Raw genomic sequence first — 13,273 nt, 5'->3', positions numbered from 1 at the left:
TTTCGGCAAACCAGTTTAAAGGTGCATTACCGCTAGCCTGGGTGTTCCCATACTGCTTTGCGCGCGATTTCAATAGGCGCGTTCGACTTCATGCAGATCTGTGCAGATCTGACTTGACGTGATGCATGCTGGGTAGAACAAGTTAATTTTAACCAATTATATTCGAGATCTATGAGCACAACAACCCAGCATTAGTGATGGGACGATGATACCTCAAGGAGTGTATTGACACACTAAACAAACTGTGTCGGCACTGTATTGATACTGTGTTGGTCACCCAATAGTGACCCCTGCAGTAGTTATAAAATCATTGCAGGTAAAGAAATTCCTTGTTCGTGTAAATGCTAAAACTGAGTTGGTATGTAAAATATAGCAAATTAGAGTAAAAATTCAGAGTTACACTTTTTTAACTTATGTGCACATTTGTCAACTTAACTGTTAAATCATATGAAATAAAAGACAAAAAAGTGATTAGTTCATGTATTTTTATTGAGAAACAAAAGTTTTTGGAGTGTCTTTGCTCCAAGGCGATTTCTCCTCTTACACACCAGCTCCCCAGCCTTGGAAAATACTCTTTCGCATGGTACAGACGATGATGGTGAGCAGAGAGTTTTAAGTGCAAGTTGATGAAGATGTGGGTATATTTTCTGGTTCCATTTCCAATATTGCAAAGGATCTTGGTTTCTGGGTGTGTTTGTTTCTGCCAGGTAGCGTTGGACTTCAATAATGGAGTCAGCTGTTGCGTTCCTCGTCTTCTGGGTCTCTGCAACCTCCATATCTAAAGTTTTCCAGAGATTGTGCCCTAAAAAAATAGTTATTCATTACTTTATTATCACATGATATATCATATCATATAAGTGCCACAGAAATGTATTTTCATACCTGAACTGGGTTCTGACCCATGTGAAGAGCTAGGCTCTTCTTCTCTTGGGTCAGGCTCTTGGCTCCTCATTTCTTCTGCACATTCTGACTGCAGTCTCTTCACCGCTTCACTTGCCTTTTACTGACTAACAAATCCATTCTTTTTAAATCTGGGATCTAACAGAGTTGCCAGAGTCATCACACTGAGAGATTCCATGCCGCAAATAGCGTCAGTTAGCCGCTTCCTCAGGTTTTCAGCCAGTTGCTGAGCAGCTGTTTTTGTCACTGTTGTGGCCTGACGTTGAAGCTCAATGTGGAGCATTCTCATCATGGGAATGACCTTTGACCCAGAGACCCTTTTTTCCTCAGACAGTTCTCTTGTAGCTTGGTCAAAAGGAGCAAGAACCCTGAGCATCTCTTCAATGATCTGACATTCTTCTGGAGTCAGTGGAGTGATGTCAGGTTTTAATGAGGCCAGTGACACCCAGACTGCCTCCTTCTGCTCAGTCATTCTTTCAAACATTTGGTAGGTACTGTTCCATCGTGTTGGCACCTCGTTTATTAATTTATGGCCCGGTGTTCCCAGCTGTTGCTGTATTTGAGTGAGCTTCTCTTTAGCAGTCACGCTCGATCGAAAGTATGTCACAATGTGTCGTGTTTTGTTGCGTATTTCAGTTATTGTTGGGATTTGATCACATGATTTTCTCACAATTAAATTCAGGGAATGGGCTATACAAATGGTATGCCGTATTTGCAGCATTCGAGCACATGCAGTCATGTTTGCTGCTGCATCAGTGACAAGACACCTGACCTTTCCTGCTATGCCCCACTCCTCCATGAGGCTCCTTTTAACCGTGGCAATGTTTTCTGCAGTGTGTTTCTGAGGAAAATGCTGCACTGCCAAGACTGATGAATGGAGTTCATGGCTTTCTTTGTCCACATAGTGGCCAGTAACAGCTAGATATGCCTCCATATTCATAGACGTCCACATATCAGCTGTTAAAGTAACAGCAACGGCACTCTGGAGGTCCTTTTTGGTTTTCTCCTTTTCCTCCTCATATCTCTGGCTCACCAAGTCCTTGATGGTCTGAAAATAACCATACAAATACTGTTACACCAATAAAATATAGTTATATAGTTAGTACAAACATATAATAAAAATTCTTAAACATACCTTCCTGCTTGGTAGAGCATACGAGGGTAGAATAAGCTTCAGGAGCTCCCTGAATCCCTCATTTTCAACAAAGCTGAGTGGCTGACAGTCTTTGATGATCATATTGACCACTGCCTCATCCACTGCTTGCTTGTTAGGAACTGCAAGCCAAAAGGAACTATTTTGTCAAAAGCTTAATAAAAGGACTGTAATTTTTACAAACAATATCAAATAGACATAAGACGACGTGGTGGTGTAGTGGTTAGCACTGTCGCCTCACAGCAAGAGGGTTGGAGGTTCGATACCAGGCCTGGAGCCTGTCTGTTTGCATGCATGTTTTTTTTAGCACAATTTTTAGAGAGACTTTCAACATACCTGGGGTACTCTCACGAGTATCTGCCAATTCTTCATTGCCATGCCGAGCTCTATAATGCCTCAGCATTGATGAAGTGCTCTTATTGATATAAGATAGCTCTGTAGAGCAGAGCCGACACTTCACCTACAATAACATAAAAAGTTAATTTATCTGAAAACAATTCAAACCTCTTACCAGAACATTGCATTCACTTGTTAAAAAAATAGACACCCTCTCATGATTACGAGATCAGGATCTCAGAATTACATGATAACATGAATAAAGCAACTCTAAGGCTCTTTAACTGACTATCATATGTATCACAGGTCATTCACTTGATAAACTGATAAAGTGAGTGCAATGCGCCACCGTAAAAAATAGTATATAAAGGAGAAAAAGATTTACCTTGTTTGGCGTCACGAGATCAAAATTATTCCACACCGGGGAAAACTTCCTAGAACGATCCATGATCAAGCAAAACTCCATCCGACAAACCCACGACATGTTGATACAGTTTGTTTCCTGATAAACACACTTTGGCGCGGCACATCCAAACGATACAGTTCCTGTATCGGTCACGTGATTCTTTCTTAAAGCAATACACGCACCGATACGAGGTTTCCCTCTTGAGCTCTCGGCACAGTGCTGATGCACCAGTGTCGCTCGTCCCACCACTACCCAGCATGCATCACGTCAAGTCAGATCTGGAAACCATCGCCCATATTTGCGCCTGAGATAGGGAACCAATCACAGAACGGGGGGGGAGCAAGACGATGACGACGTCTATGCGCGACACCGAAGCTTGTAGTGTGTTAATCCAACACCTAGATTTAAGGTTGAACGAGGAATAAGACAGGGCTGTAGCATTTCTCCTCTTTTATTCATTGCAGTGACTGAATTACTAGCAATTGCGGTAAAAAATTCGAATATTAAAGGTTTAGATATAAACAACCACAAGTTACTCATAAGTCAGCTTGCTGACGATACAACACTCTTTTTACAAAATAAGGACCAAATACCAGTGGCTATAAAAGTAATAGAGCGGTTTTCACAAGCATCAGGCCTATATCTGAATCTGAGTAAATGTGAACTGATGAGCATTCATAACTGCTCTGAATCCTCACTATATAATATACCAATCAGAAATGATGTTAGATATCTAGGTATTTGGATTACCAAATCATCAGATATTAGTGAAAAAAAGAATATCCAAGACAATATTGATAAATGCGGAAAAACATTAAACATTTGGCTACAAAGAGATTTAACATTATTTGGAAGAACGATGTTAACCAAGATTGAATCTATTTCTAGACTAATCTATCCATCCTACTCTCTTGCTGTTTCTCCAAAGCTAATCAAAGAAGTTAATAGAATCAATTTTAATTTTATTTGGAAAAATAAACATCACTACATTAGAAAAGGAGATCTGTTGAAAAATTATGAGGAAGGTGGCATAAAGGCAATCGACTTTGAAATTATGAATGGGATATTGAAAATTAAATGGCTCCAATCGTTTTTGAGGAACGGCGAAGAGTTATGGTTCTCCTCCAACATATATCTTTGATAAAGTGGGAGGTATTGAATTCTTATTAGCATGCGACTTTGAAATATCTAAATTGCCTATAAAACTCTCATCCTTTCATCAGCAGGTTCTGTTACAGTGGAAACTGATATTCAAACATAACTTCAGTCCCCACAATGTTCCATTATGGAACAACAGAGTTATATTGTGTAGAAGGAAATCTATGTTTCTGAAAGACTGGTGGGAAAAACAAATATGGTCAGTTGTTCATATATTGGATGAAAATGGTAATATTCTTGAATTGGAGGAATTTAATTCTAAATATAATATTAACTGCTCAATTGTAGATTACAACAAAGTAACACAGAACATTCCAAAGGCCCTTATTCAAACAATACAGAATAATTTTTTGAATATCGCATCACCAAGATTACACAAAATTAAAATTGATTATGTGGACCTGGTAGATACAAAATGTAATAATAGATTCCTTAAGCAAACTCTTGTTAATATTTTGTGCCCGGGTAGAACAAGAAGCACTCCCTTCTTTCTTGGTTATAACAAATCTGAAATATTTTCAATTAGAACAAAATTCTTAAAATATCCAATTCCCCCTAAACTTAAGGAAGTACATTTTAAAACAATAAATAATATATATCCCTCTAACGAATTTGTAAAGAAAAGATTCAATTTTGAGGTTGACAATTGCCATTTCTGTAATTTTAATGCTGAAACAACAGAACACCTGTCTTATGAATGTCAATTGGTTCAGAATTTATGGAAATCTCTTCACGACCTGTTGTCCTCCAGATCTATAAACATAGATTTCTTTTCATATCTAAACATCCAGATGGGTGTAATCCTCAAAAATAAAAAGGATTAATATTTGGTTAATAATCTAATTATAGCAACAAAATATTATATACATAAATGTCGATTTGCTAAGTCCTCCCCCACATGGTCTGCACTTAAAAATGAACTCTTGCTGCTCCAAAGCTGTCTTATAAAGGTAGAGAATGCCCAGGCTAAAAAACTGCATAAACTGATATTAATACTTCAGTTGAGCTGAGTCCCTGTTATTTGGTTTGTTTTATGTTATTTATTTTGTTTTAGTTTATTTCTGTTTTTTTTTTTTTTTTTTTTTTTTTTGTGTGCTGTCTTTCTAGTTTGTTCTCCCTTGCCATGTGAATGGTATGTCTTTTCACCTTTATAGTTGGTCTGCTGGAGGTGTGACTCTGAGGTATAGTACTACAAGATTTATATTGTACAATTTGAGGATGTCATTCTTTATTTTTTCAGACGTATTGTAATAATAAGAAAAGACTAAATAAAAGGTTAAAAAAAAAAAAAAAAAAGTGTTAATCCAACATGGCAGCGGACCTAACGTTACCGTTCGATGCAGCCTTAGACAGTGTTTTAAGTAGCTTAGAACGCAAGTTTATTTTAAAAAAAGAGCAACGTTTGGCGTTGAAAGACTTCATTGCCAAGAAGGCTACATTACCGCCACAAACTGGACTGGAGTTTGAAGCAAGAGATTAAACAAAAAAACTACAGTCTTTTTTTCGAAATGATATTCTTTTTAAAACGTTATGATGTAACTTCGACTGTTGTCTTATTCAATATAATGATACAGCATTATGCTTCCTCACTGACTGAAAAAGATTTCTTTGTATACTGTACTTGGTGCAATGGAGTATTGCATGTTCCACTGTTGGTCTATTTTACATAAACTGAAATTTAGACCTGTATGACCAATTCTCAGAATGGATGTTTTCCAGTTCACTTTCCTCCCAACGCCAACCTGTTTCTGTATATTCAGATTCAGATGCAGAAAACTTTATTTGTCCCGTGAGCAGCTGCAGCATCAAAAACAGAACAATACAAAGTATATACAAGCTACCATGGCATTAATGTTTTAATTATCCAAAACATCCAAGGAGAATGTAAACCGACTGTATGAATAAAGTGACTAAAGTGCAAATGTAAACAGTAAACAGTAGTTACAGGGATTTCCAACTTATTGCCGAGGTAGAATGGGTACTAAATACTAATAAATGGGTAATAAATACTGTATAGTCGCCTCCCTGTTTTACTATTACCCCAGTATTCCTGCCAGACTAAACATGTATATGATTTGATTCTTGGCTTCATTTTAACTTCTTGGAACATGAAGGTTAATGTTCTCACACTTGTAGGGGAACCAGTCGTCCTCTCAATTCTCCCCCTCTTTGGAATTTAAATTTACGAAGTTGTTTTGCAGAAGAACTCTTCTAACAGATCAACCTTTTACACCTTAGCCATAAATGTGCCATGTCCAAACGCGGGACAGGCCCACGCTATCGGACCTCCCTAATGCTGAGGACGTCATCTGAGCCAAAAAGACAGATTTACACTTCTTGTGGAATTTCCCACTCTTGTTTCTTGACTAATTAGTCCTGAATCGAAAGAACATCAACGCGATGTCAGGAACTACAAAGAATGAATTGACTCCTTTTGACTTCATAAGGACAAAGTCTAGAAACCTTAATGTTATGTTCATCTATGTTTTAAACTTGTGATGTACTAATTTTCCTTTTTCAGAGACATACATGCAAACATGCTTTTCACAGGTTTTTGCTCTCCCCCTCTCCGAGAATGAGCAAGGGAGAGAAACACAGATAAGAAGGTCGTAAATAACTTTCTTTCCCCAGAACCAGACCCTGATCCGCATTTCTCCTCTCTAAAAGAGCCTAAGTTTGATAATATGACTATTGAAAATGTAATAACCTGGTAAGTTATATATCATTGTTCAGGAAGTGCTTACGATCACAGTGAGACGATTTTGATCACTGTACGATAAAGCTAGCCCAAATTCACATAATTTGTCACAGTAAGGATGGATCAACATTGCCATCAAGTGGCTATTTTTAAAAGTATTCTCTCTCTTTTAATCAATTGTTGAAGTTAAAGAATGTTGAAACTTAGGTATGTTCTAATACTAATAGTAGCTATTAGTTGAAATCATAACTGTTGAAATTGTTATTTTAGAAACCTCAACCTTTTATTAATAGCAAAATGTCAATGTAAAGAGAACTTGAGTTTATTAATTTATTGATGCTTTTGAGTTATTTTGATGTAGTCATTCTGATACGTCATCTTGTCATGTTGTAATGTTGAGTGTTGTCGCATACGAAAAACATTGCTAACGAGCCATGATGAGTGATGGAATGATTAAATTTAGTAATATAAAATAGGTTAAGAAGATCAGGCAATAAGACAAAGGAGTAGGCGTTCCCTTCTCTTTCCGCGCGAAGATTATGGAAACCCGATCCAAACACGCCCTGAATAATTAACTCATAAAACCAGAGAGACGCTGCTCTTTCCGCCGCTCTTTCAACTCTCCACTTTCCGTTCACGTTTTACTTTTATTTTAGTTTTCTTCTTTACGTACTTAGTCACGTTTGTACTTAGTAACTTTAAGAACAACTTGAATATTGACAATACGGTCCTTTTCAAGCTCTGTTTGTTTCTCGTCGGATGTTTTTCCCGACGTACGATTTTTATAGTGACTGAAATATTTTTCTAGTTTTATTCATTTTTATACTCTACGAACCGAAGTACTAACCAACATCGTTTATAAGTTAGCCAGCGTAGTCAGCTGGGATTTCAGAGAAAGACCCAATCTCTTCGACAGATCAAGAAATCAAGAAGCTGTTGCCATAGCAACGACATCAAGAAGACGTGACGATCCGACTTCTTTCTTCAAACACAAAGACATTGCCAGGTGTCATCTGCCTTTGACTGAACACCTACAGCGCTCTCAAGCAAAGCTGGGTGTTGGAGTTGCAGATCAAGCAACAAGTCCTATCTACCGGTCCCAGAGAGACCTGCATCAGCTGTGCCGCTTCGTCACCATCTCGTCACACCGACGCTCTGCCATCACCGACGCCAAGAAGACTCTACGCAAAAGTAGGCTTGAATCGTTCCTACCGCTTAAGACAAAGAGTTGGTGTCACTACTTTGAAACTCCCTACTAACATCTTTTAGAGAAGATTGATTAGAGTAGATATCAAATCTATTCCCTTTAGTTTAGGACTTAAACATCTCCATCTCTCACCATCGCTCCAGAAATTATTTCATACCTTATTATATTCGTTCATTTGATTACACTCCTATATTCTATTAGTCCCTCATTTATTCATAGTTGTCATTTTATTAAATAAATATTTGTTCACACTTAAGAAGTTGTTTGTGATGTTATTTTACGGCAGAGAATGACTGGTACAAATTGTAGTAAAGGATTCACTCCTTCAGATATGCAAATTATTTAATTGAGACTGATAAATTGATTTAAACCGTGTTCTTCCTACGATAACAGGAGGTGGTGCCCTAACGAGACATTTAAAAAGGTGTAGACTACCCTACACACTTCACTGCTTGTTTAGCCAAGATAATTCTACCTGCTCATTCTCTTCAATGCTGACACGAGTAGGGACCCCAAGGAAGCTAGTAGCAAATTGTAAAAGGTATAAAAATGTCACAGTTCATCACTGTCATCATACCTACAGTGAAGTGCAGTTGTCACAGCAGCATGTGTTGGGTCTGGCTGGAAATGGGTTTATATTAAAGGTGTTCAGACCCTCTTTAAGGGTGCTCAGACACCGTTAAATTAAAAAAAATAACAATAGACAAGCAGTAATAATAATAATAATGCATTTTATCATTATTTTCTGACATAATCTTATAACCCTATATTTTTTCCGTACAGTCTATATTAGAGAGTTTACAGGTTCAAACACAAACAGGTGTAATGCCATGTTCTTAACATCACGACCTGTGGTGCGTTCACACAACAGAGATTTGTCAATAAGGCTCATGTTGCTCACAGCAGAAAGGCAAAGAAGTGATTCCATGACTGTGTTGTTCTCTTAAATCAGTGGTGCAGATTTACAAACACACATTAACTGAAACATTAGCAAAGTAACGTAAGGCAGAGAGATAATGCGGACAGTGTCAAAAACGCTAGCTGAGGGAGGTAGGTTTGATATAGATTATTAGCTAGTGTTAGCTTTCTGAGCTTTCACTGCTACATGTTTCCCATCTTGGGCATGATTATAAGCCTCAAAAATGGTTCAATGCAAGCTTTCTGAGGCATCAAGATGAGTAGAAAATGTGTAAAGTTCGATGAACACACTAAGTCTGTGGCTTGCATTAAAGCAGCACTAAAGAAGTTTTCCTCTTCGGTCCCCCTACTGGTTGGAAGTGTAATTGTCCATTACTTCCGTTGTAAATAAGTTAGCCTACTGCATCCTACTGTCGCAGGCACGTTATTTGTTTATGCAGAACCGGCTTTGGAAACAATCAACGATTTGAAGGATGTCCAGTGACAAGGTAGAGTATGTTGCATGATTTTACGAAAGTATGATGTATTGCAACATTAGAATGAAGTAAAACAAAATAATGACATTGCTAGCTATTTTTATTTCTGTGTGAAACTGTAAATTTGAAACGGCAGATTAGCAATAGCCAGATAGGTTTACATAAGGATGAAAAATAAAGAAACGTATTGCCTAACAGTTTAGCATGTAATAGCCATTTGCATTATCTGTGAAAATCTTGTGAATGTTGTTGAAAAAAGTTTCAGAGACCGTTGTGAACTAAGAATCAACAACTTTGGGAACGATCAAACATTTGGGGTTATTTTGGCAGTTATTGTCTTAGCTTGCAGTGATAGTTACAGCGATATTTAGCTTAGCGATAGTTACGTACAATAGCGAACACCTTAGCTAACATGAGCCATAGCGATAGTTACATATATATTAGCACAATAGCTAACGCCTTAGCTAAGATGAGCCGATAAAATAATTGACAATGTATTGAACACCGATGCACACTGTTTGAAAAAAAGATTACCGGTATTACAAGTCCAGCAGCAGCAAAGCCAAGTCACCATCCGTCTTGCATTTTGTTGCCTCCTTCAGCTCCTTCAGCTCTCGCCAACGAGTATGAGCCGGTCCGATATTCACTCTCGTTTTAGCTCTTTCTTTATCATGCTCTCGTTTTCTTTTCTTCGCCTCATCGGACAGTACACTCCTCCTTTTCTTGGCAGGCTCTGTCATGAAGCTGGTATCTTCCACACACCTGCTGAGTGTTCTCTCACTGATCTGATTCACTCTCTCACTGATTTGAGCCTCAACCTACCGGCTTTTGTAGCCACGTTGCCGTAAAGCAGGTCAAATTTGTAGTCTTTTTAGAACTACAAAAACGCTACCCGACGAAGCAAAGTTACAGCCAATAGAGGGCCGTAAAGCGAATACAGAATTGGCTTTCACCCGGTTTTGAGGTGATAAATCACTGAAACTATTTTTGAAACATTATTTTAAGGTACTAAAAACTCTTTAGTGTTGCTTTAAAGGCTGATTTGACAGTGTTCTCTCACGTAAACTGAAACACCTGATTTTCAGGTCAAAGGTTAGCCTTTTAAGCTACATGTTTGAAATTCATTGATGACTTTTAGAAGAACAGAGCGACCTCAATGACTACATCTACATAATACCCACACCTACACACACCAAGACTGAGACCACTACAATCTGATGATGTAGCCCCTGACAGTTTGAACATTACAGAGGAAAGAAACTAACCAGGAAAGAAACTAAAATCAATAGAGAAATCTGTTGAAGTAAAAGCTTAAAACCTGACTTTCAGAACCTGCTCTGAGCCTTGTGCTATCAATCCAGTCCGTGAGAGTGATGAGGAAGTGAGGCAGTGTTGAATGTATTGTGTAGCGGACTCTCTTGATAACCCTGTCAAGCCTGTCCTGTACATGGGAAGGCTCCTTCAGAAATGACGTGAATGAATGAATGTAGTTTTGATCAGACATTGGAGAGCTTTCCTATCCTGAGGAGTGCAGTTCCCAAACCACGCTGTGATTGAGGTGGTGATCGAATCACCTACAGATATAAGATTCATCTGTTATCTGTGAAATGAATTTCCAGTATTTGTAATAAAAACCAACTAGACTAAAGTGGGATCACTATATGGACTTTTTTAAACATGTACAGAAAAATAACTCTTGTTACAACTTGTGTAATTGAATTCCTGTTTATTTGTGTTCACATGGTACAGCATGTCTAATAGTTTACAAATAAAATAAATGGTTTAAATGTAATTGTCACACAGCCTCCTTCTGTAGATGCCATTAAACCTGTTCTGTGAATGTGAAGAAAGGACATGGATTATAACTTAGTTACTCACACTTACTGACCTGTTCACATGCACTGTGTTGACACACTTATTGTCCATCATCCAGTAGGTGAGTTATCTTTCAGTCTCTGTTGAAGGAATCCTTTTTGCAAAGGAGAGATGTCGTTGCAGGTTTCTCCAGTCCTTCCAGTTTGTGTTCACCACCCACTGGTTCAGTATTTATGATTCATGGTCAAGTTATGAAAAACAAATACACATGAAAAGGAGTGTCAAACATACTCAAAAATAAAACTTGCATATCTGGAATTCATTTTTACATTTTCAACATCCAGTATTCAACGGATATTTTTAAGATCTTACAAGTCCTTGTTGCCTTCTGGGCTTCCCCATGTTCCAGAATGAGACCATACTGCTATAGATTAGCAATTGATCAAAGCAGGGTTGGTCTTTTCAGCAATAGAGAATTGCATGATTGATATTTGCATAGTAGGCCAAAAAGAAAGTGAATGGGAGCAATAAAAAAACTAATGAAATAAATTTTTTTCTCCAAATTGCAGAAGTCACAAATTCAAATATTTCTAAAACTTGACAGGATAAATTCAGTGAATTATTATTGATATAATCTTTGTTAAGAATACCACAGGCTTTGTTCCGTAATTGTCAACGATGGAAAACAAAAATAATTTTGAAATCATAAAACTGTTAATAATAAATAATAATAATAATAATAATAATTTCTAATGTGTCTGCTACTGCATGTCTACATTTTTCAACAGAAATCTGATTGTAATGTGTAACATTAATATCTATGACATACAGTTCCAAAACAAACTGAAGGACACCAGTGGGAATAGCATCAAAAATAATAAGATAAGTTAAGATAATACTTTATTTATCCCACAGTGGGGACATTTGCAGTGTTGCAGCAGCACAGAGTTCAAACAACAGTCCACACAAGAGATAAAAGTAAAGAGAGAGAACTCTTTCCAGGAGGTAGATGAGGGTAATAGGACGGATAATATGACAGATTTTATTTATTTATTCCTTCGGAATAACTGGTATAATAAACTTTTCAAAACATTCTGAGTACACAGTGTGATAATGAGAGGTAAACTGATTGAGATATACTCTCAGCTTGGGCTAGTAAGATCCTTCCAGATATAGAAATTGGGGTCAAAGATAACTTTATGTCGTTGCTCTGTATTTTTACTAACAACGAGATATGTAAATGACCCTTTTGAATTGATTCCCTTAACATGGTTTGTTAGAAAGGAGCAAGTTTGGCAGAAAAGGTGCTGTGTGGCGGGGAGGTTTGACCCAAACACAGACACAATGGGAGGCAGGAGCAGGAAACAAGAACTTTAATGAAACTTACTAATCAGGAACAAAAAGCACTGCAAGGTAGGCACTAGGAAACAAGAGGGTACATGAAGTAAACAGCGGTTACTTCAACAGACACCAATCACCAATATATATATATATATATATACACACACACACACACACACCCACACACACACCCACACACACTGATCAGGCATAACATTATGACCTAATAATGTGTAGGTCTCCCTTGTGGATTCAAAGCAGTTGTGACTAATCAGATCCTTCTGAGGGTGTCCTGTGGTGTCTGGCAACAGAATGTTGACAGTGGGGGCCTTTGAGGGGAGGGGCCTCTGTGGATCATCCAACAGATACTTGATCAGTTTAGGATCTAGTGAATTTGGAGGCCAGGTCAACACCTTGTGCTGTTCTTCATGTTTTTTTAGTTGTTCCTGAAGCGTTTTTTTTGTGAATGCCTGTGTCAGGCTGCATCCTGCTGGGGATGGCTGCTGCCATCAAGGAGTGTCATTGCTATGGGGTGGGGGTGCCTGGTCTGGTCTAGGTGGGTGCTACATGTCTAAGTAACATCCACATGATTGCCAGGTCCAAAAGTTTCCCAGCAGAACATTGAATTGTCACAAGATGGTCATTAGTGTACTGACTTAATACAATAGTCATAGCCTGTATTGTCGTAACTTGTTCCCTTTTATTGGATTCATTTGGCACTTTTTTTGCTATTTGCACTTCTAGCCAGATGTCAAACTGCATTTGCTTGTGTATGTACCTGCACTATATGCAATGACAGTAAAGTTGAATCAAATCTAACGTCTCATACAGGGGGAGCAGTAGGATCAGTAGAAGGATCAGCGAA

The 13,273-nt window shown here is 37.9% G+C and overlaps 1 protein-coding gene across 1 annotated transcript; it reads right to left on the bottom strand.

Annotated features, from left to right (window-relative positions):
- Positions 1 to 53: 53 nt before the first annotated feature.
- LOC311487706 (zinc finger BED domain-containing protein 4-like) lies at positions 54 to 4,750 on the bottom strand. Its single transcript, XM_084544062.1, has 4 exons — positions 2,775 to 4,750; positions 2,390 to 2,513; positions 2,036 to 2,175; positions 54 to 1,948 (listed from the first exon to the last, which is right to left on the bottom strand). The coding sequence occupies exons 1-4, from the start codon at positions 2,871 to 2,873 to the stop codon at positions 1,001 to 1,003; spliced, it is 1,311 nt and encodes a 436-aa protein (XP_084400188.1). The 5' UTR covers positions 2,874 to 4,750; the 3' UTR covers positions 54 to 1,000.
- Positions 4,751 to 13,273: the final 8,523 nt, after the last annotated feature.

Source organism: Chelon labrosus (genome assembly GCF_963514085.1).
Source record: "Chelon labrosus genome assembly, chromosome: 5".
NCBI classification, from domain to species: domain Eukaryota; kingdom Metazoa; phylum Chordata; class Actinopteri; order Mugiliformes; family Mugilidae; genus Chelon; species Chelon labrosus.
The sequence above is the reverse complement of the archived record's forward strand: the minus strand, read 5'-3'. Positions and strand labels throughout refer to the sequence as shown.

Excerpts from the sequence above, each read along its gene's own strand:
- LOC311487706 (XM_084544062.1), bottom strand. The coding sequence starts at position 2,873 with ATGTCGTGGGTTTGTCGGATGGAGTTTTGCTTGATCATGGATCGTTCT. Across the intron at positions 2,176-2,389 it reads TACTCGTGAGAGTACCCCAG|TTCCTAACAAGCAAGCAGTG; the intron begins GTATGTTGAAAG and ends TTTGGCTTGCAG. Across the intron at positions 1,949-2,035 it reads ATGCTCTACCAAGCAGGAAG|ACCATCAAGGACTTGGTGAG; the intron begins GTATGTTTAAGA and ends GGTTATTTTCAG.